Source organism: Onychostoma macrolepis, chromosome 13 (assembly GCF_012432095.1).
Source record: "Onychostoma macrolepis isolate SWU-2019 chromosome 13, ASM1243209v1, whole genome shotgun sequence".
NCBI lineage: Eukaryota > Metazoa > Chordata > Actinopteri > Cypriniformes > Cyprinidae > Onychostoma > Onychostoma macrolepis.
In genome coordinates this window covers 2015701-2040946 of record NC_081167.1, presented here as the reverse complement: position 1 = coordinate 2040946, position 25246 = coordinate 2015701, and the positions used below count along the sequence as shown (strand labels likewise).

General features: G+C 38.6%; 1 protein-coding gene across 1 annotated transcript; it reads left to right on the top strand.

Moving 5' to 3' along the window:
* Positions 1-13756: 13756 nt before the first annotated feature.
* On the top strand, positions 13757-24469 carry tnfaip3 (tumor necrosis factor, alpha-induced protein 3). The gene is made up of 9 exons (XM_058796394.1): positions 13757-14125; positions 14971-15307; positions 19810-20000; positions 20188-20329; positions 20438-20608; positions 20698-20878; positions 21091-21980; positions 22314-22513; positions 22592-24469. The coding sequence occupies exons 2-9, from the start codon at positions 15001-15003 to the stop codon at positions 22850-22852; spliced, it is 2343 nt and encodes a 780-aa protein (XP_058652377.1). The 5' UTR covers positions 13757-14125; positions 14971-15000; the 3' UTR covers positions 22853-24469.
* The last annotated feature ends 777 nt before the right edge of the window (positions 24470-25246 follow it).

Here is a 25246-nt window from a genome sequence, read left to right as displayed (position 1 = left end):
TCATCCATCACAACGAGAAAAACCAAAAAATATATTTCTGATGTGCAGCAAAAGATAATTGAGCTTCACAAATTAGTGAAGTGGCTTTAAGAAAAGAGCTAGAGCAGTGAAAATTCCCATTTCCACCATCAGGGCAATAATTAAGAATTTCCAATCAACATAAAATGTTAGGAAACTGCCTGGAAGAGGACGTGTGTCTATTTCGTCCTAATGCACGGTGAGGAGGAGAGTTTGAGCGGCTAAAGACTCTCCAAGGACCACAGCTGGAGAATTGCAGAAAATAGTTGAGTCTCGGGGTCAGAAAACCTTAAAAAAAAACAAAAAATCAAACAGAACCTACATCACCACATGTTGCATGGGTTTCAAGAAACTTTGCTTTCACCAAAAAACAAACTCCAGCATATTCAGTTATCAGACACGACTGGAACTTCAAATGGGACTGGCTTCTATGGTCAGATGAAAGTAAAAAATGAGCTTTTCAGCAGCAAACACTCAAGATGGGTTTGGTGAACACAGGGATAAAAAGTACCCCATGTGTACAATGAAATATACTGCTGTATTTTTGATGTTGTGGGCCTATATTTCTGCTGGAGCTCCTGGACATCTTGTTTAGACGCATGGCATCATGGATTCTATCAAATACCAACAGATAAAAAATCAATAAGTGACTGACTCTGATAGAAATCTTATAATGGGCCATGTTTGGATCTTCCAACCGTACAATAATCCAAACACAAACCTCAAAAACAACACAAAAATGGGTCACTGAGCACAAAACCAAGCTTCTGCTGGCCATTCCAGTCCTCTGACCTGAACCCTGTAGAACATGAGTGACCTGAAGAGGAGAAGCAGCAACATAGAGCTGTGAATCTAAAGGGTCTGGAGTGATTCTGGATGAAGGAATGGTCTCTGATCTCTTGTCAGGTGTCTCTAACCTCATCAGGCATTATAGGAGAACATTTAGAGCTGTTAAACTGGCAAATGGAGGTTTCAAAGGGTATTGAATAAAAGGGTGCCGTTAATTGTGGCTAATGTGTATTGGAGAAAAACATTTATTTCATAATGATATTTTCCCCCATTTTAAATTCTTATTATCCAATGAAAGGTTAGATTTTGGTGATTTTTAAATAAAAGATCAAAAGGATTAACAATGCAGATTAATTTTCACAGCCTTCTTTGATCATATTTACCAAGGGTGCCGATATTTTTGGCCATGACTGTATATAACCCATATATGTTTATATAATGTTCATATATATAATGTTGGTGAAATTCTCTTTATTATTATTATTATTAATATTTATAATTATTTGAAATGAGTAAAAAACAATATTATATACAGGTGCATCTCAAAAAATTTGAACATTGTGAAAAAGCTATTTTTTTGTAACATTTCAAAAAGTGAAACTTTCATATATTCTAGATTCATTGCATGTAAAGTAAAACATTTCAAAAGTTTTTTTTTGTAAAATATTAGAATATTTACATTTGAGTTTCATTAAATTACCATCCCTACAGTATAAATTGTGGGTATCTCTTGTTCTTTGAAACCACAATAACAGGGAAGACTGCTGACTTGGCAATGATCCAGAAGACAATCATCGACAGCCTCCACAAAGAGGGTAAGTCACAGAAGGTCATTACTGAAAGGTGTGGCTGTTTACAGAGTGCTGTATCAAAGCATATTAAATGCAAAGTTGACTGGAAGGAAGAAATTGGGTAGGAAAAGGTGCACAAGCAACAGGGATGACCGCAAGCTTGAGAATACAGTCAAGCAAAGCCGATTCAAACACTTGTGAGAGCTTCACAAGGAGTGAACTGAAGCTGGAGTCAGTGCATCAAGAGTCACCACGCTCAGACGTCTTCAGGAAAAGGGCTACCAAGCCACTTCTGAACCAGAGACAACGTCAGAAGCATCTTAACTGGCCTAAGGAGAAAAAGAACTGGATTGTTGCTCAGAGGTCCAAAGTCCTCTTTTCAGATGAAAGTAAATTTTCCATTTAATTTGGAAATTAAGGTCTGGAGGAAGACTGGAGAGGCACAGAATCCAAGCTGCTTGAAGTCCAGTGTGAAGTTTCTGAAGTCAGAGATGATTTGGGGCCGTGACGTCTGCTGGTGTTGCTCCATTGTGTTTTATCAAGTCCAAAGTCAATGCAGCCATCTACCAGGAGATTTTGGAGCACTTTATGCTTCCATCTGCTGACAAGCTTTATGGAGATGCAGATTTCCTTTTCCAGCAGGACTTTAGCACCTGCCCACAGTGACAAAAACACTTCCAAGTGGTTTGCTGACCATGATATCACTGTGCTTGATTGGCCAGCCAACATGCCTGATCTGAACCCCAGAGAGAATCTATGGGATATTTTCAAGAGAAAGATGAGAAACAGTCGATGCAACAATCCAGACGAGCTGAAGCTCAATAGTGCCTCAGCAGTGCCACAGACTGATCGCTTCCATGCCACACCTCACTGATGCTGGAGTTTGTGCTAAAGGACCCCCGACCAAGTATTGAGTGCATAAATCAACATACTTTAAAGAACTTGAACTTTTCTGATTTGCAAATCCTTTTTTTTTTTTATTGATCTTATGAAATATTCTAATATTTTGAGATACTGGATCTTTGACTTTCATGAGCTGTAAGCTCTAATCATCAAAATGAAAACAAAACAACTTTTGAAATGTTTTACTTTGCATACTTCACTTTAATGAATCTAGAATATATGAAAGTTTCACTTTTTGTAATAAGTTACAAAAAAAAAAAAATTCTCACAATATTCAGATTTTCTGAGATGCACCTGTATATACTCTACCAGTCAAAGGTTTTTGAACAGTTTTTGAATTCTCTTCTGCTCAGCAAGCCTGCATTTATTTGATCCAAAATACAGCAAAAACAGTAAAATTGTGAGATATTGTTACTATTTAAAATAACTGTTTTCTATTTGAATATATTTTAAAATGTAATTTATTCCTGTGATTTCAGAGCTGAATTTTAACATCATTACTGCAGTCACATGATCCATCAGAAATCATTCTAATATTCTGATTTGCTGCTAAAACATTATTATTATTATTATAATTATTATTATTATTATTGTTGTTGTTGTTGTTTAAAACAGCTAAGTAGTTTTTTTTCAGGTTTCCTTGATGAAAGTTTCTATTTTGTCATATTTTATAATAAACATGAACTTTAAAAGGATTTAGGATTTCCTCTAAGATTCTTACTATGGTAATGCATCCAGACTTTTTATTCCAAATAAAATAGAAAAGAACAGCATTTATCTGAAATATAAATCTTTTGTAACATTATAAACGTCTTTATCTTTTGATTGACAATGTAAAGCATCCTTGCTAAATAAAAGTAAATAAATACTGACTCCAAGCTTTTGAATGGTATAGTGTATAATGTTACAAAAGCTTCATTTCAGATAAATGCTAATCTTTGGATCTTTCTATTCATCAAAGAATCCTGAAAAAAGCGTACTGTTTTAAATATTGATAATATTGATGATTTCTGAAGGATCACGTGGCACTGAAGGCTGGAGTAATGATGCTGAAAATTCAGTTATTTTAAATAGTAAACATATTTCACAGTATTACTGCTTTTGCTGTATCTTGGATCAAATAAATGCAGTCTTGGTGAGCAGAAGAGACTTCTTTAAAAACGTTTTCCTGGTAGTGTATATATATATATATATTCAAGGCAGTAATGCATTTCTACTGTATAGCTGGTATGAAGTCTTGGTTGACTCTTCATCATAAGTGCACACACACGCACACTTCCTGGCCCCTCCTGTTCCCCGAGCACACGCGGATCCCGCTGGGCCGAAGCGCCACTCTCTCCCCAGGGGAAGGCGGCCCTCAGCGCGGGGCCTCTTTGTCATGCAGCCGCTGGCCCCTGGCCTTGGGAACTGACTTGCAGCAGTCTACACATCTATTGGCTTGGCTCTGGGCCGGAGGCTCCCTTTGTCTCCCCGCAGACAGAGATGCCGACTGGGAAGTGCTTGTCATTGCTGAGTTAGCGAGGCAGCCAAGCTTCACAGCACCCGAGATGTTGAGCACAACTGCATCATGGGACATCAGCGAAGGTCTGTGGCCCACAGCGGCTGCTTGAGCGGGAATGATCATGAACCTTCTCCCTTCTTCATGAGGATGTAATCTCCCTTTGACAAAACACGAACAAAATCACACAACAGACGAGGAAACGTGCACAAAAGTGGGTGATTCTCACGAAGATAGGTCACATCTCACCCCAGAATCAAAAGAAACAGAAATTCTATTCTGTGGAAAGAAAATCAAGCCTATTTTACAAGACTGTTAACATGCTGACATTATCACAGTCTGTTTAGAAACTTAGAATTCTCAATATTTATTACAGTAATTTTTATTTAAATAAGCATAAAATATAGGCAGTACAGCAAAAATACATAAATAATTACTACTTGAGTAGTATTCAGTATTCAAGTATTAGTACTTAATATTAAGCCTAAAATGTGTTTTAATGTCACTATTGATGACGATTGCATGATCTCCAAGATATTCCACTTTAGCACAATCAAATATACTTCAACGATAATAAGAATTTGTAATAGTTTGCTATTCTTTTGTCATTCCGAGGCAGTGGCAAGAAGGGTTCGGAGGAGAGACATTCACTGTAAAAAGTGAAAAAAAAAAAAAATGGCCTTAAAATTATTAAGTACATAATAATTAACAACAAAAAAAAAAGTTAAATGAACTTGACAATTCAAATAACTTATTCTTTTAATTATAATTTACTTAAAAATGTTAAGGCAACGGGTTTCCTCCATTTTTCTTTAAGTTAAGTCAGCTTATCACTTTTTACAGTGCTGGACAAAGATACGAACACACCTGTGACGCAGAACGAGTAATGAACCGTACGGTTCTTTAAGGGTTCTTCACATGTAGTAACAGTTCTGTTCAGAACCACATCATCCTGAAGAACCCTTTTATGATCAAATGGATTTTTGTGTTTGATTTTATTAGGTTCTTGATTTTGTTTTTGAAATCTGTGACTGTCAAAGCACCTCATTACTGATATTCTGGAGCTCATGGATCCAGCTACAGACTGTCACGTGCTCCACAGCTAAATGATTTCATCCTTAAAATGTCCATACGATTTCTCTTTTGAATTGTAAATGGTTTGCTAATAATCGTGTCTTTTCTTTGGAATTGTTGCTCGATTTCTAGAAACAAGATTATATTCACTTCCATTTAGTAACATTAGTTAACATGAATTATATAACAAATAGGCCTATACTTACAACAGTAAAAACTACTTCTAAAGCATCAATTAATCTTAATGTTAATTTCAACATTTAATAATACATTATTAAAATCCAAGTAATAATATATAACATTAGTTAATGAACCTGAGCTAACATGAACTAACAATGAATTTTTATAAACTACCATTAACAAAGATTATTTAAAACTGTAACAAATGTATACTTATTGTCACTGTTAGTTAATGCATTAATGAACTTTAACTAAAGGGACCTTATTGTAAAGCGTTACCTGAATTACTGTAGATTTGGAGTATCCTAGAAATGTGAAGTAACCACAAATGCTTTATAAACATATTTTGGTCACACTTTATTTTAAGGGCCAATTCTTGCCATTAACAAACCATTACTTTTGCCTCAATTAACTCCTAATTTGCTGCTTATTAGTGCGGCAGTTAAGTTTAAGTATTCGGACGGATTAGGCATGTAGAATATGGTCATGCAGAATATGTGTTTTATATGTTAATAATAGTTAATAGCGAGAATTGGTCCCTATAATAAAGTGTTACTGTATTTCGACAGAATATTATTGTACAAAATTGATAAAGATTTTGTATATCAAGTTTTGAGACAAAATGAACTCATTGCAATGAAAAAGTATGAAGACAGCACAACAGTTGGAGATTGTGGGAAGCAAGCATGCGGTAATGTGCACAGCTAACACTGAGACAGTGAAGGAGTGAGGAGTGGATGTGATGAAGTCTCAGCAGGGACCCTCGCTGTCATGTTATGTGTGACGTGTATTCAACAATTCCTTTCTATATGACAGAGAAGAATGGAGCGAGGCCAGGCCTGCGACTAAAGCGTATGAAATTGCATTATTAAAAACCGTATTTCCAAAGCCTTGAGGAGGATGCCTCACATTGACCGCGCGGCTAAAGAGTCTGTTTGAGGTCAACGGAGCATCAGGAGCGTGTGTGCTGTTTGTGAGGGGAAAACTGGTTATTTTTATTCATTCAGGTGTTTGGTGGGCAAAAAGATCGATTATATCATAACATTCAAAAATGGAATTATAGATCGTCATCTTTGGTGGTGGCATTATTAAATAATTACTGTCACTTTTGTTACTGGAGCTACAATTTTCATTATGTTTTGTGAGTTGAGAGAATTTAAAAATATATATTTATTAATAAAATATTAATAATTTTATATATATATATATATATATATATATATATATATTTTTTTTTTTTTTTTTTTTTTCAACCATTTTATAATTAATTGACATTTAAATGCTGCCTCTGTAAAAAGTATTCATATTTTTTTGGTCTGCTGCTTTTGACTGCTGCTGATTTTGAGAATGTAATGAGAATAATAGGAATAACAAAATAACTCCAAAAAATAAAAATAAAAGTCTGGATACATTACCATAGTAAGAATCTTAGAGGAAATCCTAAATCCTTTTAAAGTTCATGTTTATTATAAAATATGACAAAATAACTGTAATTTATAACTACATTTTTAAATAATACTTGATGTTTTTTTTTTGTTCTTTGAATATAATGAGCACTTAGGCGCAGAACATAAAGAAAATGAAATAAATGATCAAATAAACTGAACACGTCTTGAAGTGGGACTCTGCGAGCTTGGTTTCAGTCCAGAAACAAAATAAGCCTTTGCTGCCATCCAGTGTTATTTCACATGAATTACATTCACATTGAGAGCCCCTGTCACATCACAGTTTTACTCTGTGCTCTGTAAATTATTCAAACTAAAGAAGACGCATCTTAATAACTGCAGGTACATGAAAAGATGTGATGTTTGTTCACAAATCTGAATTCTTATATGTATTTTGTAAATGAATGTGGCTATATTCAAGTGATACAATTTTCTCTCAAGAATTGCTAGTAAATATCACATAGAAACAGCAAGTAATGCATAGAATTAAACTAGAATTTTTAAGGAGAAGACTCCAATAATTTTTGTTTTACTTGCAATTCTGAAAAATCATTTTTGCCATTTCCCTTCATATGTTTCCTAAATACTGCTACATGATTACAAGCAGTGATGAAGAATTTAGATATAACTTTGAAATCAGTCCATATTTGATCAAGTTCAGATGATCAGCACTGGCCATATTCCCCCTTCCTTCTGTCACTTCAAACGACAAAAGCTTTGTTGATTAATAATCTACCATGTTTGTTTTCAAGCATCTTTAGCGAAAATTTAAATTGATATTGAGTAAAAATACTTTTGTTATTAATTTTATGAATAGAACTTCTTGTTCTAATCCTCGCTCCAAAATCATTCTTATTCATTCAATCAGTTTCATATATATATATATATATATATATATATATATATATATATATATATATATATATGATGAACTAATTAAATAATTTCAACATTTATTATATGAAAATTATTTTTCAGTGTTTCAAAAGACTAAGGTCATTATACCACAATGAATTATTTTGTCCCTGCTTGGCTACTTTACACATGCATGCATGTTTGTTTGTTTATTAATTAATCAATCTATATCTATTAAATCTAATCTATTTAGTGTACTTGGTTATAGAAAAGAAATAAAGGTAAATCACAATCTTTTATTTATTTATTTACTTGAATGAATGAATGAAGTGTGATACACTGCTAACTATGAAAAGACAAAACGTTGGTTATTTATTTATTTTTTTAAAGTGTATTAAAGTGCATTATGTATACACACACACACACACACAGTTTTTTTGTTTGTTGGTTTTTTAAAATAAATTTCCTGGTAATGTTCTGCCAGAAGATTTTACATTAATTTTACAGACATTTCCGTTAACCCTAAAACACAATGCAATTAAGTACAGAATTAAAAATACTGCTAAAATACTGCTAAAATCAATATGGAAAATTCCTTATAGTGTTAATACAGTATATTGTGCCCTGTTTTTACAATATTTTATTTATTTATTTATTTATTTTTACAGTGTGTTTACGTGTATTACAATTTTTACATATTGTATTACATATTGCTCTTACTCTGAGTATTTCTCCTTGTATATTTTTGCCATTAATATTCCTTTCAAGGCCAATTCTAAGAGTTAAGACTTGGTAGTATTGCAAGACAAGAACTTGCATCAGTTGCACGCACGAGTAATATTTTGGTAAATCAGGTTAGGGGCGCTCTATCTCTGAATCTCTGAAGCACCTCGGCGGATTGATGTGAAGGAAGTGAAAGACCCTCTAGATGGCGCCAGAGATCTCCAGATCCTTCACCCCAAACTGAAATATCATAATGTAGAAAAGTTAATAATACAGATGCATCTCAATAAATTAGAATGTCGTGGAAAAGTTCATTTATGTCAGTAATTCAACTCAAATTGTGAAACTTGTGTATTAAATCAATTCAATGCACACAGACTGAAGTAGTTTAAGTCTTTGGTTCTTTTAATTGTGATGATTTTGGCTCACATTTAACAAAAACCCACCAATTCACTATCTCAACAAATTAGAATATGGTGACATGCCAATCAGCTAATCAACTCAAAACACCTGCAAAGTTTTCCTGAGTCTTCAAAATGGTCTCTCAGTTTGGTTCACTAGGCTACACAATCATGGGGAAGACTGCTGATCTGACAGTTGTCCAGAAGACAATCATTGACACCCTTCACAAGGAGGGTAAGCCACAAACATTCATTGCCAAAGAAGCTGGCTGTTCACAGAGTGCTGTATCCAAGCATGTTAACAGAAAGTTGAGTGGAAGGAAAAAGTGTGGAAGAAAAAGATGCACAACCAACCGAGAGAACCGCAGCCTTATGAGGATTGTCAAGCAAAATCGATTCAAGAATTTGGGTGAACTTCACAAGGAATGGACTGAGGCTGGGGTCAAGGCATCAAGAGCCACCACACACAGACATGTCGAGGAATTTGGCTACAGCTGTGGTATTCCTCTTTTTAAGCCACTCCTGAACCACAGACAACGTCAGAGGCGTCTTACCTGGGCTAAGGAGAAGAAGAACTGGACTGTTGCCCAGTGGTCCAAAGTCCCCTTTTCAGATGAGAGCAAGTTTTGTATTTCATTTGGAAACCAAGGTCCTAGAGTCTGGAGGAAGGGTGGAGAAGCTCATAGCCCAAGTTGCTTGAAGTCCAGTGTTAAGTTTCCACAGTCTGTGATGATTTGGGGTGCAATGTCATCTGCTGGTGTTGGTCCATTGTGTTTTTTGAAAACCAAAGTCACTGCACCGTTTACCAAGAAATTCATTGGTAAAACCACTTCATGCTTCCTTCTGCTGACCAGCTTTTTAAAGATGCTGATTTCATTTTCCAGCAGGACTTGGCACCTGCCCACACTGCCAAAAGCACCAAAAGTTGGTTAAATGACCATGGTGTTGGTGTGCTTGACTGGTCAGCGAACTCACCAGACCTGAACCCCATAGAGAATCTATGAGGTATTGTCAAGAGGAAAATGAGAAACAAGAGACCAACAAATGCAGATGAGCTGAAGGCCACTGTCAAAGAAACCTGGGCTTCCATACCACCTCAGCAGTGCCACAAACTGATCACCTCCACGCCACGCCGAATTGAGGCAGTAATTAAAGCAAAAGGAGCCCCTACCAAGTATTGAGTATATACAGAAGGCCAACAATTCACTAAAAATGTTTTTTTTTTAAATTGGTCTTATGAAGTATTCTAATTTGTTGAGAGTGAATTGGTGGGTTTTTGTTAAATGTGAGCTAAAATCATCACAATTAAAAGAACCAAAGACTTAAACTACTTCAGTCTGTGTGCATTGAATTTATTTAATACACGAGTTTCACAATTTGAGTTGAATTACTGAAATAAATGAACTTTTCCACGACATTCTAATTTATTGAGATGCACCTGTAATTCTTCCACACTTTTGTTTTAAAAGATGAAATTGGCTTGTTATCTCAGAATGATCCTGCGATCTGATGTTATGAATATAGTTGATATGGATACTATAGAGGATATGATGTAGGCTATTCATGAGGCCAGAGAGAGGATGTTATCCCTGCAGTGAGTTTTAGCAGTGCTCTGCTGAGGCGTCTCAACAACTGCAAAAATACATACAACTCACAACATCACAGTGCTGTAGTTTTGAAGTTGAGTGATGATTTATGAAGACAAACTAGGAAATATAACACTGTGTTCTTGAAGCCTCTCTCAAGCAGTAAATAACCTTTGTGGGAGTTTCCGCTGACAGACAAAATGAGTTCAGATTACATTAAAGATTGGGGAAAAAAAACTGGGACAGGAAGAGATCACCGCAGGCTTCTGCGTGTCATATTATTAGGCTGTGGGCCAGTCTGTGCTGATTGTGGGATCAGCTGTATTGGAAAACCCTGAACATTTCTGACAGTATTCAGAATTATTCATGGCATATTGATCAGAATTGCTGGCTTTGTGCCTACCAAACGAGAGAGTTTTAGTTTGGGGATTACAATCAGTAACATTATCTTATAAGTTATCCTGTCTAAAATGTAATAAGTAGTGAAACTATTTCAGTTACTTTATTAAAGTAATGTAGCTGATTACATTTGATTACTCTTTGATTACTTTTCAAAATTTCTGAAACAAATATTTTCAACTGTTATTCATTTTGGAACATTTCAAAATCCTCCATCACTCGAATTAAGATTATAATAATTTAATATTAAAGCACAGTCGCCACAAAACCAGACTTTAGGACCTCTTTTTACTTTGAGATCAGTCTGAGGTTAAATACAGATTTAAATACAGCATCTGACAATGCTTTGGAAAAAACAGTTAATCTTAAAAAATAAAGCATTTACATAAATAAGCATGTGTCCTGTTCTGTGTCCTAAACTCCTGAAACATCGGTGTCTCATATTTTAGAGCATTTTTTTCTCAGTAATTGTAACAGATTACAGTTACATTTATTTTGTCATTAAATTACGCGATTGTGTAACTAGTTACTCCCCAACACTGGTTATAATGACAAATCATTGTCCAATATATAATGAAGATCCAAGATCTTCGAAAAAGAAAGAGTAAAACAGTATTTCTTGAATATACATACAAAACAAAACCATTTATACAAAGATTTAATGTCACGAGGTGGAATCATAAAGTGAACCATACATGTGAGTGAACATCATAATCATTGCTTTCAAAATCCTTTTTTAAATATCATGAATTTTTGAATGAATACATGTGCACCTGTACCATGTGACAACCTGAACTAACACTGCCATGAATCAAAATAAATGATACAGTCATGAGTGTCAGCGCTCTGCTTTTTAACTCTTTATAACAATCTCTAGGCCACTGGTATTGTAAGCTCCACAGCGTGGCAACTGAATTTCAAAGCTTAAAAGAAAACGTTTACTATAGAATATGTATTTTTGAATGCATTAATAGATCCGGAGCAAACTGAGCTGAGTCATGTTGTGAATACAGGTGTTGTTCTCCTCCTCTGTCGCTGGGAAACTTTTCAATGACGTAATGATGACGTTTCAATAAGGGAACGCTTCAAGGGCCCAGATGGAAACTTATGGTTTTCCAAAAAGAAAACAAAAGAAAGAAAAAATCCCTCTACGTTCAAGTCATTTGTGTAAAATCTACGAAACCCACCTCTGTGTAAAGTCAAACTGACATGATATTATAAAAATTCAATTAACTATTAAAATATATTTGAACAGATTTCAACATAAATCCTTTCAGTTTAACTGATGAGATGAGTTTTAAAAAGTCAAAAGTTTTAAAAAGTCCCAGCTGGTATTTTCAACAGTAGCCAGCTGTGTAATTTCTTTAAATCAAGAGCTTACTGTCAATGCAAATTATTGCTCTTATGGAATAACCTTTATTCTTCAGTTTCCTCAGATTCTCGTCCTGTGGACGGATTTCAGTACTTCAAAACTTTTCTCATTGGGACACATCATGTGCAATTTACATAAACGTATGTTTAGTTCCCTTTAATGTCGGCTTGAGCCAGATAGTGTGAACGACTTTTCTTCCCTATTGCAACATAGAGAAAAGCTCCTTGAATGAGGAAAAACATGTAGGACAGGACTTGATTTTGTCGGCTGGATTGTTGTCATTTTGCTAATTGGTGCTGTTGTTAAATGTGAGTGACGGGCTGCTGGATCGAAAACTGTCTGGCCATTGGATGAGCATATTGTATATTTTTGATTTGATTTGATTTAAAAGAAATCTGGGTTTGTGCATGCCTGGATGTGTATGGAGGTACTGCAGGGTGTCAGTGCACAGAAAACACATCAAAAGTTCTTTAAAAATATGAAAAATATATTGTTAATTTCGAAATGTATTTCTAAATATGGTCTAAACCTTTTATGGCTCATTTACGGCTAAAAAATAATATTAAGGATGCTATAGAGTGTATTGCTTTAATTAAACAAATATAAATCTCTGTCAGACAATAAAGTTGCACGATGAATTCAGGGAATGTCAAAAGATGCAACGGTATTGAGAGAGTAGGTCAGTGCGAGTTTAACAATGTAAAAATGTTTGTTCAGGTTAATAGTAAAAGACATTTTACAGAATTTTTGAGTGGAATGAATACACAGAATGAACGACCCTCGCAAGAAATGAAATATTAGTCACTCTTTATTGCATTATTGCTGATGGGAACTTCTTCTTCTTCTCTTGAATGCTGAGTTGAATCTTGATCTGTAAACTTTACTCCCACATCGTTATCATCAATCATGTGCAATAATTTGTTTCTGCCCAGGACGCACAGTATATGGGTCATTCTACAAAACGTCTCTCTCATAAAGTGTAAACCTGATGCTGATGTTTATTATATGTTAATATGGTAATTACAACAATAATCCAGTAACATATTTCTCCTTTTCTCCTTGGTGTTTTAGCAAATACACACAGTTTGATGAAAACAAAACATACAGAATATATGTTCAGCCGTGTTACCAAGATTTTGTAAAAGCCCTGCTGAACAAAACAATAGAAACCTTCACAGAACGTGTAATGTTTTTACTGGTTATAATGGGACTTGGGGAACTGTAATGGTCTCTGAGAGTCTGGTAAATTGTCACCTTCTATTGGTGGCTCGTTAAAATCACTAAATCCTAATGGAATGTCCCCCCAAAAAATTTTATGGTTTTAATGGTTAAAAGCTGATGCTTTGTAATGTTTGTAATGATATTTGTAGAGGAGACCATTAGAATTTCTATGATGGTTTATATTGGGGTTTTTTCATCGGGGAGTGAATATTTGTAGAAATACCAGCATAAATTATCTTTCTAAGAATAACCTTAGTTTCGACTTGTACCGTCAGCTTCTTTCCTTTCTGAAGACATGACATACATTAAACTACATTCATTTAATGACCTTACTCTGAAAAAGTCAGGTAGAAAGGCCCTTATGTATCACTTCTCGCCCACTGACTCAGACAGCTGCGTTTCTAGTAATGCACATTTATTCTTTACATCCGTCAAATGGAACTAAAACATACACACACACACACGTGTAAATTGCACAGGCTGGGACTTCCACTGTGTTGTGTTTCCATATCTCACCTAACTACCAGTCCTATGGGTGTGGCAAAACAAGCGTCAAGCTGACGTCATCCAGCACGACGTAGCGTACGCATACAACGCCACCGTTCGCCCCCTAGCGGACAAACCGAAGATAATGGGTTGTGAAAGTGGAAAGTACCTTATGGAAATCCCCACTGGCTTTTATGTACTGCTTTCAATCGGGTCTGAACTAGAGTAAAGACTTGGCCGTGTTTTGGACGCGTCTCGTGCGAGCAGTGAAATCCTGTGGATCTCTAGAAGAGCGCCATGGACCATTAAAGTGGACTGAGTGAAGTAGCAGCAGAGCCAGAGCATCTTATGGGCTTTGTTGGTGGCTACCGACATATTGAACAGGTAAGAGTTGTGCGATTCATCGCCGCCTGTTCCCTCGCCTCTCTGATATCGTGTCCAGACTGAATCCTAAAGCGAGCGGGGCTGATTTCTCCCGTATTGTCTCTCGCTTAAACGGCGGTCTGTCTGTCTCGTACAGACGGATACGGTCTTGAACGCCACGGATTTGACAGCCATTGTTTGCGAAGACGTCACTTGTCGGCGATTTAGAACATTAAACGGAGAGAACGTTCTATTGTTGCCATGGGGACATATCGCTTCCTTTCGAATGTTACATTGTGGCATTGTCTAAGGCTTCTGTCAAGTCAATTACGTAATTCGAGCGTCAGCAACTGCTGTTACAATATTTTTTCGCTTCGGTCTCTATTGTCCCCGTTGTGCTTTGTGTTAAATAAAACTGTGGACGTCGCTTTCCCCGCGACGTTAACGCGGCGAACATTTCGCGCGAGAGGTATTTAAGGGAACGCTGTCGCTTTGGCGATCAGAGTAAGTTGTCCCTAAAGAACCTCGGCAGCTGAGACAAATAAATGGTGCCCTTGCAGTCAATGGCATTTTAACGCCGCCAGGTTCCAGTCTGCGCGTCTGAGCCCATCTTTAGGCCATTCTGATAGAGTTTTGGAAAATTCATTGTGGGGGTGGAGTGGACTAATAAAGAGCTTCGCCTTTCACTCATCTGACCTCAAGAGCCCTTTACCATGAGTCTGGAATACACCAAAAGCTTTCAGGGGCCACGATCTGTCTTTCAGTTCTTCACCTTTAGGGTGGAGGGGAAATTCTTCTTTGTAGCACATGGTCGTGGGTTGAGCGCCTCTGACAATGGTGTGTTTGTTTCATGTCTTCTTTCACAGAGATAGATCGGTTCCCCACTCCAGACTACCATGTCTCAGGGCCAGAACTTCCTGCCCAAGTTCCTGTTTGTGAGTAACCTACTGAAGGCCGTGAAAATAAGAGAGCGGGTGCCCAACGATGTGGTCAAGCCCTCGGCCAGCAGCAGCCTGATCCATCACCTGCGCAGCATGCACCGCTACACGCTGGAGATGATCCGCATGAGCCAGTTCCCGCAGGCCTTCCGCGAGGTCATCCAGGCGGCCATCTTGGACCGGGCCATGCAGAGCTCGCTGGAGCAGGAGAAGAGGTTGAACTGGTGCCGCGAGGTCAAGAAGCTGGTGCCGCTGAGGACCAACGGTAACTATGCTGTGATTTTATCAGCTAGAAATGGCGGCTCTCTGTGTGTTGCGTTTTCTTTGAATTAAGTGTTCTCAAACGCTGACATTGGAAACACTTGGATTCTTTCTCCTGTGATGATCTTTTAAACCGTTTGTGACTCTGGACCACAAAACCAATCATTAGGGTAAATTTTGAGATTTATACATCATCCGAAGGCTGAAAAAATAAGCTTTCCATTGTTGTATGGTTTGCCTTTCGCCAATCGCCTTTAAAGTTGCCCAAATGAAGTCCATAGCAATGCATGTAAGTTTTATATATTTACGGTAGGAAATTTACTAAATATCCTCATGGAACACGATCTTTATTTAATATCCTAATGATTTTTGGCATAAAAGAAAAATTATGTATTTGCAATGTATTATTGGCTGTTGCTACAAATATACCAGTGCTACTTATGACAGGTTTTGTGGTCCAGGGTCACATTCAGGTGTCGATTTATGTTAATGATGCATTAATGGTCTAATACACTATTTAAATGACTCGAGAATTCTATTGCTGTTAGCAATAGGCAGATATATATATTAGCCAGTAGGGCTGCGTGATTATGACAAAAGTCGTAATTGTTGATTTAATTGCGATTATTAACTACAATTATCACAATTTACACCGAATGATGTTTATACAATTGTTTGAAGCAACCACATGCCATCATTTTATGTGAAAATAAACAAGCTGAAAACACTAACTGAAAAACCTTTGTTGCTTTACTATAGTATTAAGCCTCAAATGTCCTACTTTACATCGGATTGGTTTCTTCTTTAAATAAAACAATTTTAAAAAGTAAAAATATGCATGGTATTATAATGCTAAAACTAAACTTAGAACAATAGAAAAACCCTAAAGATAACCTGTAGGGGGAAAAAAACCAAACAAACAAACATCTTAAGCATATAGAATAACAATAATATGGACTTTGAACAATTAATTGCCACTTTGAACAATTGTAATCGCGATTATAAATTGGATTAATTGTGCAGCCCTATCGGCCAGGCCATTATTTGCTCATTTTTTGTTTGATAACCTCTTTCATTGTATAAAATAAGCATTCAGTTCAAGATATCTTTATCGTGCTTGGCACATGAGGGCTTCACGGCAGACGGGAAAATCCTGCCCTGTCTGTCACACTGATGTTCTTCCCCCGTAGTAACAACACAATTTGATTTAAGGGGCCGTGGCGTGATGCAGGACTCAAAGTGAGCGCTTTATGACGTTTCTCCTGCTCACTCAGGGTCAGGACGCACTACTCTTCTCTTATGAGTAATGCTGCGAGGGAAACTTCTCTGTACTTGCCATTGTTGCTCCATTGTACAGTCACTAGTTACTGTAACTGAAATTAGGTAAATGCAGATTACACATAACATTTTCTCTCATTACCTTAACATTTGTCCGAAATAGTCCGCAAGCTTAGTTTGTAAGTGTCAGTATTTTATACAGTATAATGTCATTTTATCATGTCTAGTTCCTGGTAGTGGACAGTGTCTCATTCTTGTATTCTGGTAATTTTTTTTTTAGTTTTTCTGGACAGCACAGATTTTTCCTCATAATGAAACAGGAATTTCCTGTTTTAAGTCACATGGGATTATGAAAGCATCAGACTGGAACATGCTGTTTAAAACAGATATCATTGATATGACCTGTAACCGAATATAGAGGGGAACAGGAATAAATGTAATATCCGTAATAATGGTAATAGCTTTTTTTGAAGCAAGTTCAGTGTTGTAATTTGACTTGCAATAAATTAAATCATAGCTTTAATCGACTAGGAATGGGGTATGGTTGGATTAGGTTTACATTTCTTTTAAAACTTCTGCATTTGTCTAAATTTTTTGGTCTGTTAAAGTAGGAACACTTAAAAAGTCCTTTCACATGAATGTAACAACTTCCTAGGTCAGAAAACGCATCTTTGCGTGATGAGAGATTTTAGACTGGTGTTGTATTTTACCGATGTTATGCATTTATAAAGCGTCTCTTTAATCAGCCAGTGCGATCAGTCATCTGACGTCACTATTAAAGCGGAGGATATGTGGACATTTACATTTATGCATTTGGCAGACTATTTTTCATTCATGCTTTCCCTGGGAATCGAACCCATGATCATTGCTTGTGGCATTGGTCTACTGTTTGCTCTGCGGAAATACATTGTTTTGATTACCATTCGTGTGTGTTCAGCATATATTTATTCACTATATAGTGTTTATTTACTATTACAACTATATCTTATTACAGTTTCACAACACATGAGTTATAACTGGACTAATTGACACTGATAATGACTGCTAACGAGACAAAGACGTCTAAGGTCTTTTAGGTAAAATAGTTTCTGTGTAAATGAATAAATAAAACAACGAGTGTTAAAATTGCTCCGTTTCAGCTTGGGCCTCTATAGTGTATCTGATCATATAACAGTGAAGGAAGAGAAGCGGACAATGTTACCATATCTACACAATGCTTATTCATTCTCTTGAGGCCATATTTTGCTCCTGTGACCAGTGTTGCTGAATTTGGGGACAAGGATGTGGTTGTATAGCAGATGTAGTTTGTGTTTACGGTTTTTGTGTTCATTTTCTGTTCTTCTATTGTGTTGGGGAAGCTACTTTGAAACTGTAACTTCCCAAATGACAAGTTTTCTCATAATTTACGATAAAGTATTTAAATACAGTCAAGCTACCTCTACGAAAAAGATTCTACAATGCTAACCATTTACAAAAAGTAGCTTACTACTCTGAATGTGTTCAAAGCGGGAAATATTGTTTAAAACATTGTGTAACTTGAGTTACATATGCAATGTTTCAATGCAGAAGCACTGAATTTAATAAAAGAAAAAGTTAAATGGTGTGTATAGACTTAATGCGCAAGGACTCAACAGATTGATGAATCTTAAAAGACCAAATGAATGTTTCTCTGACTTGACATTGCTACACATGTAAATCTGCATTCTCATTCGATGCGACCTAAAACTGCAACTTGTTGAACATTTGTTACTGGAAAAACTGCTTATTTTGAAAAGCGTTTCTGAAAAATGAGATTAAGTTAAGTGTTTGGCCCTGTAATGTTATTAATTCAGATCTCGTCGCTTATGTCAATGAGAGTTTGATTTAGAGTTGTTGTGGAGTTTGAATTTTTTTTCGCCTACGGTTTAAGGGTCATATGGAAACTTTCTCGTGTGTAACAAGAAACAAAACAAAACACACTGTACAAATGGTTTCCATAAATAAAACATAACCTATACACCAGTTAAAACCTTCTTCTACTTAGGAACATTTGGTCTTTGTGTTTGTAGCAGGTGCGGGCACAACCCTTGCTTTTAGACAATTACGCAGGTTTAAAGAACAGGAACTAGATCATATGTTCAGACTTCCCTTATCGACCCTAGAAATGGCGCAGGCATTCCTGTAGAGCGTCGCCCCTCCTCTCTGGAAAGTCCAGACGCTTTATATCATGGCTCTGGTGTCAAGAGGAGACAAGGGAAAGAAAAAGTTGAAGTGAAGCCCTTACGGCACTTAATCAGAGAATCACATACTAGGGAAATTCCTCACAGTTGTGCGCAGGCTGTTTCACACAAGCGCGCACACATGCAAATGCACACGAATGCACTAGCGCACACATGTTGCACAACATCAGAAAGAACACAGAATCTAGGCCATAAGCACAGCTCTGCAGTGCATGCTCTTTGAGTGTTCAAGTTTGCTTCGCTTTGATCTACAGTTACAGTGAAGTTATTGATTTACAGAGTTTTGAGATTTCCCCCTCCTCCTTAGATAGGCCTGACATGTCCAAATTGCTTTGTGTGTTATGAGGAGTTGATTGCATTGTTTTTGTAGAGATACGGTCACATGTCCTGTTATAAAATGCATGCAGTCAGATGAAAGCAGATATCTTTAAACTGCTTTAACACCTCTGTGGAAATCCCCTGTATTGCTTTTATCTCATTCTTAATCTTGCTTCTTGACAAATACAGCTGAACTAACCTTTAAGCATTAAGATATTGCTGTCAAGGCACGCAACAACAAAGTAAAGATTGTACATTTTCTTAGTGTTATTTTTTGTTGCTATGTTATGCACGTCAACAGGTTGCTAAGGCTCTCTCTGTTATGACAATCTAGATGATGTTTAAACAGGAACTGCAAGTTTCGTAGCCTTTTTGTGAACGCATAAATGCCTCCTATGACCTGTTTTTTCAAAGCCAAAACTCAAAGTGCACTTCCAAGGGAAATTTGTTGCAGCCTATCTGCCAGCATTATAATACATATGTAAGGAGATGTTAGGACAACTAATGTACAATGGCATATCTGCATGCTGCCATGTTTGCTCAGTTCCAGAAACTAAGCGAGGCCATTTGTGATTAATTACTCGGGGCCTGAGGAGAATAACGTCCTGATGGCACCACAAGAACTTGCACAGTCCCAAGCCCTTCACTAGCGACTGTCCTAAACTGTGATCTGTGTTTGTGTGTTATTTAGGTGATGGGAACTGCCTGCTCCACGCAGCCTCTCAGTACCTGCTGGGGGTTCAGGACACAGACCTGGTGCTGCGAAAGGCTCTTTATGCAGTGCTGAAGGAAACAGACACTAGTAACTTTAGAATGCGCTTTCAAACAGAGTTGTTGCACTCTCAAGAGTTCACTCAGACTGGCCTGCGATATAGCACTTTGGTAAGCACTTCCCCCTTCACAGTGTGCGTGTAAAACTGTCATTTTGTGGCATAAACAGCCTGATAAAGACAGCTAACATTCAGTTTTCAATGTATTGCCATTAGAGATTTTGCTGAATCTCATTAACTTTTTTTTGGTATGACAAGGGTAAAACTCATGAATATTTGCAATGTTTTTTGTTTCTCAGAACTGGGAGGAGGAATGGGTGAAGATCGTAGAAATGGCTTCTCCAGTGTCCAGCAGTAATGGCCTACAGTTTGACTCTTTAGAGGATATTCACATCTTTGTGCTTTCAAATATTCTGCGGAGACCAATTATTGTTATTGCAGGTATGTATAGAATTACACTTACTCATTGGAGCACTGACTGATTTGGACACAAAAAAGTGCATCAACATGACCATAATATATGACCAATTAATTTTTTTTTCTTGACAGACCAAGTACTTAGAAGTATGAAGTCTGGTTCCTCCTTTTCACCCCTCAATGTCGGGGGCATATACCTGCCTTTGCATTGGCCTCCAGGAGAATGCTACAAATATCCCATAGTGCTCGGCTATGACTCTCAGCACTTTGCACCTCTGATCACAATCAAAGACAGCGGCCCAGGTATGCCGCCAGACATCGCACTACTCCATAATGTGTTCTTACTACTTGGCCCAGTGTATTTAAATATTTGATGTTTGTGACCCATTCAGAGATCCGTGCTGTGCCATTGATAAACCCTGGACGGGGTGGGTTTGAAGACCTTCGAGTTCACTTTCTGACAGAAAAGGAGCAGCAACAAAAGGAGAAGTTGCTAAAAGACTACCTAATGCTTATAGAAATCCCCGTCATTGGCCTGGGCTACGATCCCACACAGATTATCACCGCAGCCAGGTATGAGATAAACACACTCTTTGGTGAAGTCTTGCTGGTTTAGAGGCCAGATCCAAGCAACCCAGGTTGCTTCAGTGTAGTTGTTTCTGGAATTGTTGTACTAATTGGTACTTTTGATAAAACATCTGAAGGCATTTCCTAAATGTAACCACAAAAAAAGTTTTGGGATATTACAGTGTTCCTTTTCAAATCTTGAACCCTTCCTCCATCAGACTGGATGAAGGCAACCTACCTGAGGACATGAACCTGATGGAGGACTATCTACAACTGGTCAACCATGAATATAAGCGCTGGCAGGAGGATAAAGAGTCTTTATGGGCCCCCCAATCCCAGCGTCCCCCTCCCTTCTCAGTCTCCCAACTCTCTCTCATTGAGATCCGCTGTGCCACACCCCGCTGTACCTTCTACGTCTCGGTGGACACTCAACCCCACTGTCACGAGTGCTTTGAAAAACGACAGGCCGGTCGCAAGCCGGAGGCCATTTCCTCCACAAATCAAACCTCGTCCTCGGACCCCGAGAGCCGAGGGAGGCTGGAGCGCTCCGTCCTGCCCAGCCCACGTTCCGCGCCCCCTACGGCCCCCAGTCTAAGCCTTTACAGTGAGACTCATGCCATGAAGTGCAAGACGCCCGGATGCTTGTTCACTCTCAGCGTGGAGCATGACGGGCTGTGCGAACGCTGCTTTACGGCGAGGCAAAACAGACCGGCTGCTAATGGGCCGCCGCAAGGCCCCTCTCACGGCTGGTGGGCGTCAGGCAGCCGGGAGCGAGAGAAGGAAAGGGAGAGGGAGAGAGAACGGGAAAGGGACACCGAGAGGTGCGTCATGTGCCGACAGGAGGTCTTTAGGATATTTAACGGTCTTTGCCCACCCTGCATGCAGAGGACTGCCGTTTCCGAGAGGGGGGATGCCCAGCAGCAGGAGCCTGTAACCGAGGCCTCAGTATGGGCAATGCATAGGGAGACGGAGCGCACTGGCACCGCCGGCCACACCTGGCAGACGCCCGCTGCTCGGCAGTGTAAACGCTCCGGCTGCCAATTCTTTGGAACGCCAGAGAAGCTGGGATTCTGCACTATATGTTATCTAGACTACCAGACCAATCACCGTAAGTGCAGCTGTTGTGCATTCACTCAGTTCTTCTTGTAACTCTCAATAAATATCATTTCAACTGCATCAGTTGAAATATCTCCACTTCCAACTGCAGGCGTGTCCAAACTCGGTCCTAGAGGGCCGGTGTCTTGCAGAGTTTAGCTTCAACACACCTGCCTGGAAGTTTCTGGGAAGACCTTGATTAGTTGGTTCAGGTGTGTTCAAAACTCTGCAGGACAGTGGCCCTCCGGGAGCAGGATTGGACACGCCTATCCTATTGGGTATCAAGTCATAGACAAGTCAAGCAGAGGAACAAGTGTGTGATTTTTGGCTGTTTTTGTTTGTGCAGTGGCCACCCCCGCTATTGTCCAGCCCAGACACACATCCGAGGCAGGCTTTCAGAATTGTCCACGGTGCCGGGGTCAGGGCTGCGGCGCCGAGGGAAAGGCCATGCTCGAGGGTTACTGCAACAAGTGCTTTGTGAAGGAACAGAGTGCAAGACTCAACCAAGCTGCTAGCAGGGGCTCTCATTCCCCACCTCTCGTCACGGTAAGTGTCCTTACGTGCTGGTTTTGTTGCTGTGGGGTAAGTTTGGCTCTTCTGACGAGCTCTGTTGTTTCTGTCCAGCGGGCCTCGAAACCACGTCCACCTCCGGTGCTCACCCAGGCACAGTGTCGGCGTAGCGGCTGCAAGAACCTCTCCCCTGGCTGTACGGACCTCTGCCCGGACTGCCTCAGCCGCGGCCAGCGAGAGGGTCGCCGTGCCCAGGCACCCAAAGAGAAAAGCAAACAGCGCTGCAAGACGCAGGGCTGCGACCACTACGCCAACCAAGAGAAACAAGGCTACTGTAACGAATGTGACCACTTCAAGCAGATTTACCGGGGCTGACGGAACAGTTCGATGTTAAAAAGTGCCCAGTTCATCGCACGTTCGCGTGCATGCTGGTGAACTCTTACACGAGAAACTTTTTGCCCAAAATCCCCCACCTTCATTGGGCAGGGCCTAAAGAGCCCGGTGGTGCTGTAGAATTGGTGATTACCTCTCAAATGAAGTTTTGGTCATTTGTATCATGTGTTTAGGACCGTCGTGAGATGTTAGCATACAGAAACTAATGATACACAATGACGTCTAGTCACACACACCCGTGGCGTCTGCTGTTTATATCGAACAGGGTAATTAATCGCAAACGTTTGTTGAAAAATTGAGGCGAGCATGTGTAAGAATTAGCGACAAAATCGACCAAAGTTAATTTACAGAAAGATATGTCTAAGCCGGTGTACATCGCCACTGTGGACTGCGGAAAGCCTTTTGGAAGTACAGGAATAAGACGTACAGGGTATGCAGAGACCACCGAAGGACAGCATTTGATAGTTTCTTCATAAAATGTAGGTTAAGTGCCAATGAGAGCTTGCTAAGCAGAGCTCGAATTTCATTTCCTGCTGCACCATTTGATGTCTGCAAGCAGTACGGATCTGTTGCCTTTGAGAATGTTTTTGTTTACCATTTTCACAAGTCCTTCTTGCTCTTGAAACTATTTTTCACTTTTGCTTGCCTTGCTAAACTTCATATGACTTGGTCTGTTCTATTGAATGGATATGTTTTCTGTGGCTGAAAAATTCCTTAAGTGCAATGAAAACCAGATACTTGACACCTCCTCGATGTCTAGAGCAGATGAAATTAAATTAAGCTGAAGGGAATGGCCGTGCCAAAAAAAAAGAAAAAGCGCGTCAAAAAGTTTGACAAGAAAAAACGATGAGATGGCTGAAATCCCCGTCTGGATAAACAGCCAAGCGAAAACGAATCAATCCGAACGTAAACACGCCCAGGTAAGAAATGCCTGCGAACTCGCCGTTCTCGCCCAGCCACATTCTTTTGGTTGCACTACTCTCCTTTAAACACACAATGCCTCTATTCTTTGCATACATTTAGTATGCACAAACTGACATTCTCTATTTGAATATTTCTGCAATATCTGCACAGACGTAACGAGAAGAGATAGAGTTAGCTCCTGTGGCATCATTTATAAAGAAATAACTGTCTGTGTTAAACATTCCCATCCTTAAAGTCCAATATTGTGCAAGCACATTTAGCTTCGTCTACTTGAGGATTAGATTCATGTGGGCCTATACACACATGTGCTTCGGATAAATGATACACACGAGAAAAATCTGCAGTTGAATCAGAAATTCAAGAGTGTCTACTCTTCAACTACTGGATCTGTTCAGTCAGTTCAGATCATCACAAACTTGCACAATACTAAATAAGCTGCTCTGGAATTAGGAACGGTACTTCTGACTTACAGTACATAGTGACATTCCAGTTATAGACCTAGAGGAAAATAGATTACAAGATAGAAATTTTGTGCAACCTTTCATATAGATAATCGTATGAAAAGCCTTGTTTTTTGGTTTGTTTGGTATTTATTCACAGCAAATATTAATTGTAATGTGTTTGAAGAATTATTTATATGTGGTCCTGGAATAAATTATTTTTAATAGAAAAACATTAACATGTTTCCTGTGTCTGTTTACCTTGATTTGCTTTATTGCAGCTTGAAATACATGTTATAACAATGCTTATAAAATAGTACGTAAGTATATTATGTATTAATAAACTAACAATGGTGTTGTTATTGATAGCAAAACTGTTACCATGCCAATGGTTGCTATTGAACTAATTGCGTAATTATGGTCAGGTGAATTCCAGACCAACCGCTAGAGATGCCACTATCTACTCACCAAACCAGACAGACAAAGTCACATAATGACATGGGTTTAGCTGTGAGGATCACTAGTCATACACACTTACCTGAAAAAGCAGTCAAGAACTGACCTTGTGAAACCAGCCAAGGAGAATCCCAGGTGGCAGCAGTGCAGATGTTGTCCAAGAAAATCCCCAAAAAACAGCCTAATCGAGTGACACGTGAGATCTCTACATAAGGGCAGCCATCAATACCTGAAATATCAAAGAATAGGATCAACCCTATGGCTCCTACACCATAAAGGGAAAGGCTTCCACAAGAAGGCACAGTCTTGCCGTGTGGAGATTTGTGAACAAGTACAATCCATTATAAAGGGGTTGGATCCAGGGTCCAAGCCCGAATCTGAAGCCAAGTCTGGGTGATGAACACAACCGCCCGAATCTGAAAGACAGGGTCAGGAGTAGAGATCTGTGGTGCTACAAGGAGCACCTTATACTTGCATTATGGTTTTCTCAGATCTAACAAACTCACGGTGGTCTTACCTTCACTGGCAAGAAATAGTTTAGCACTGGGTGCACAGT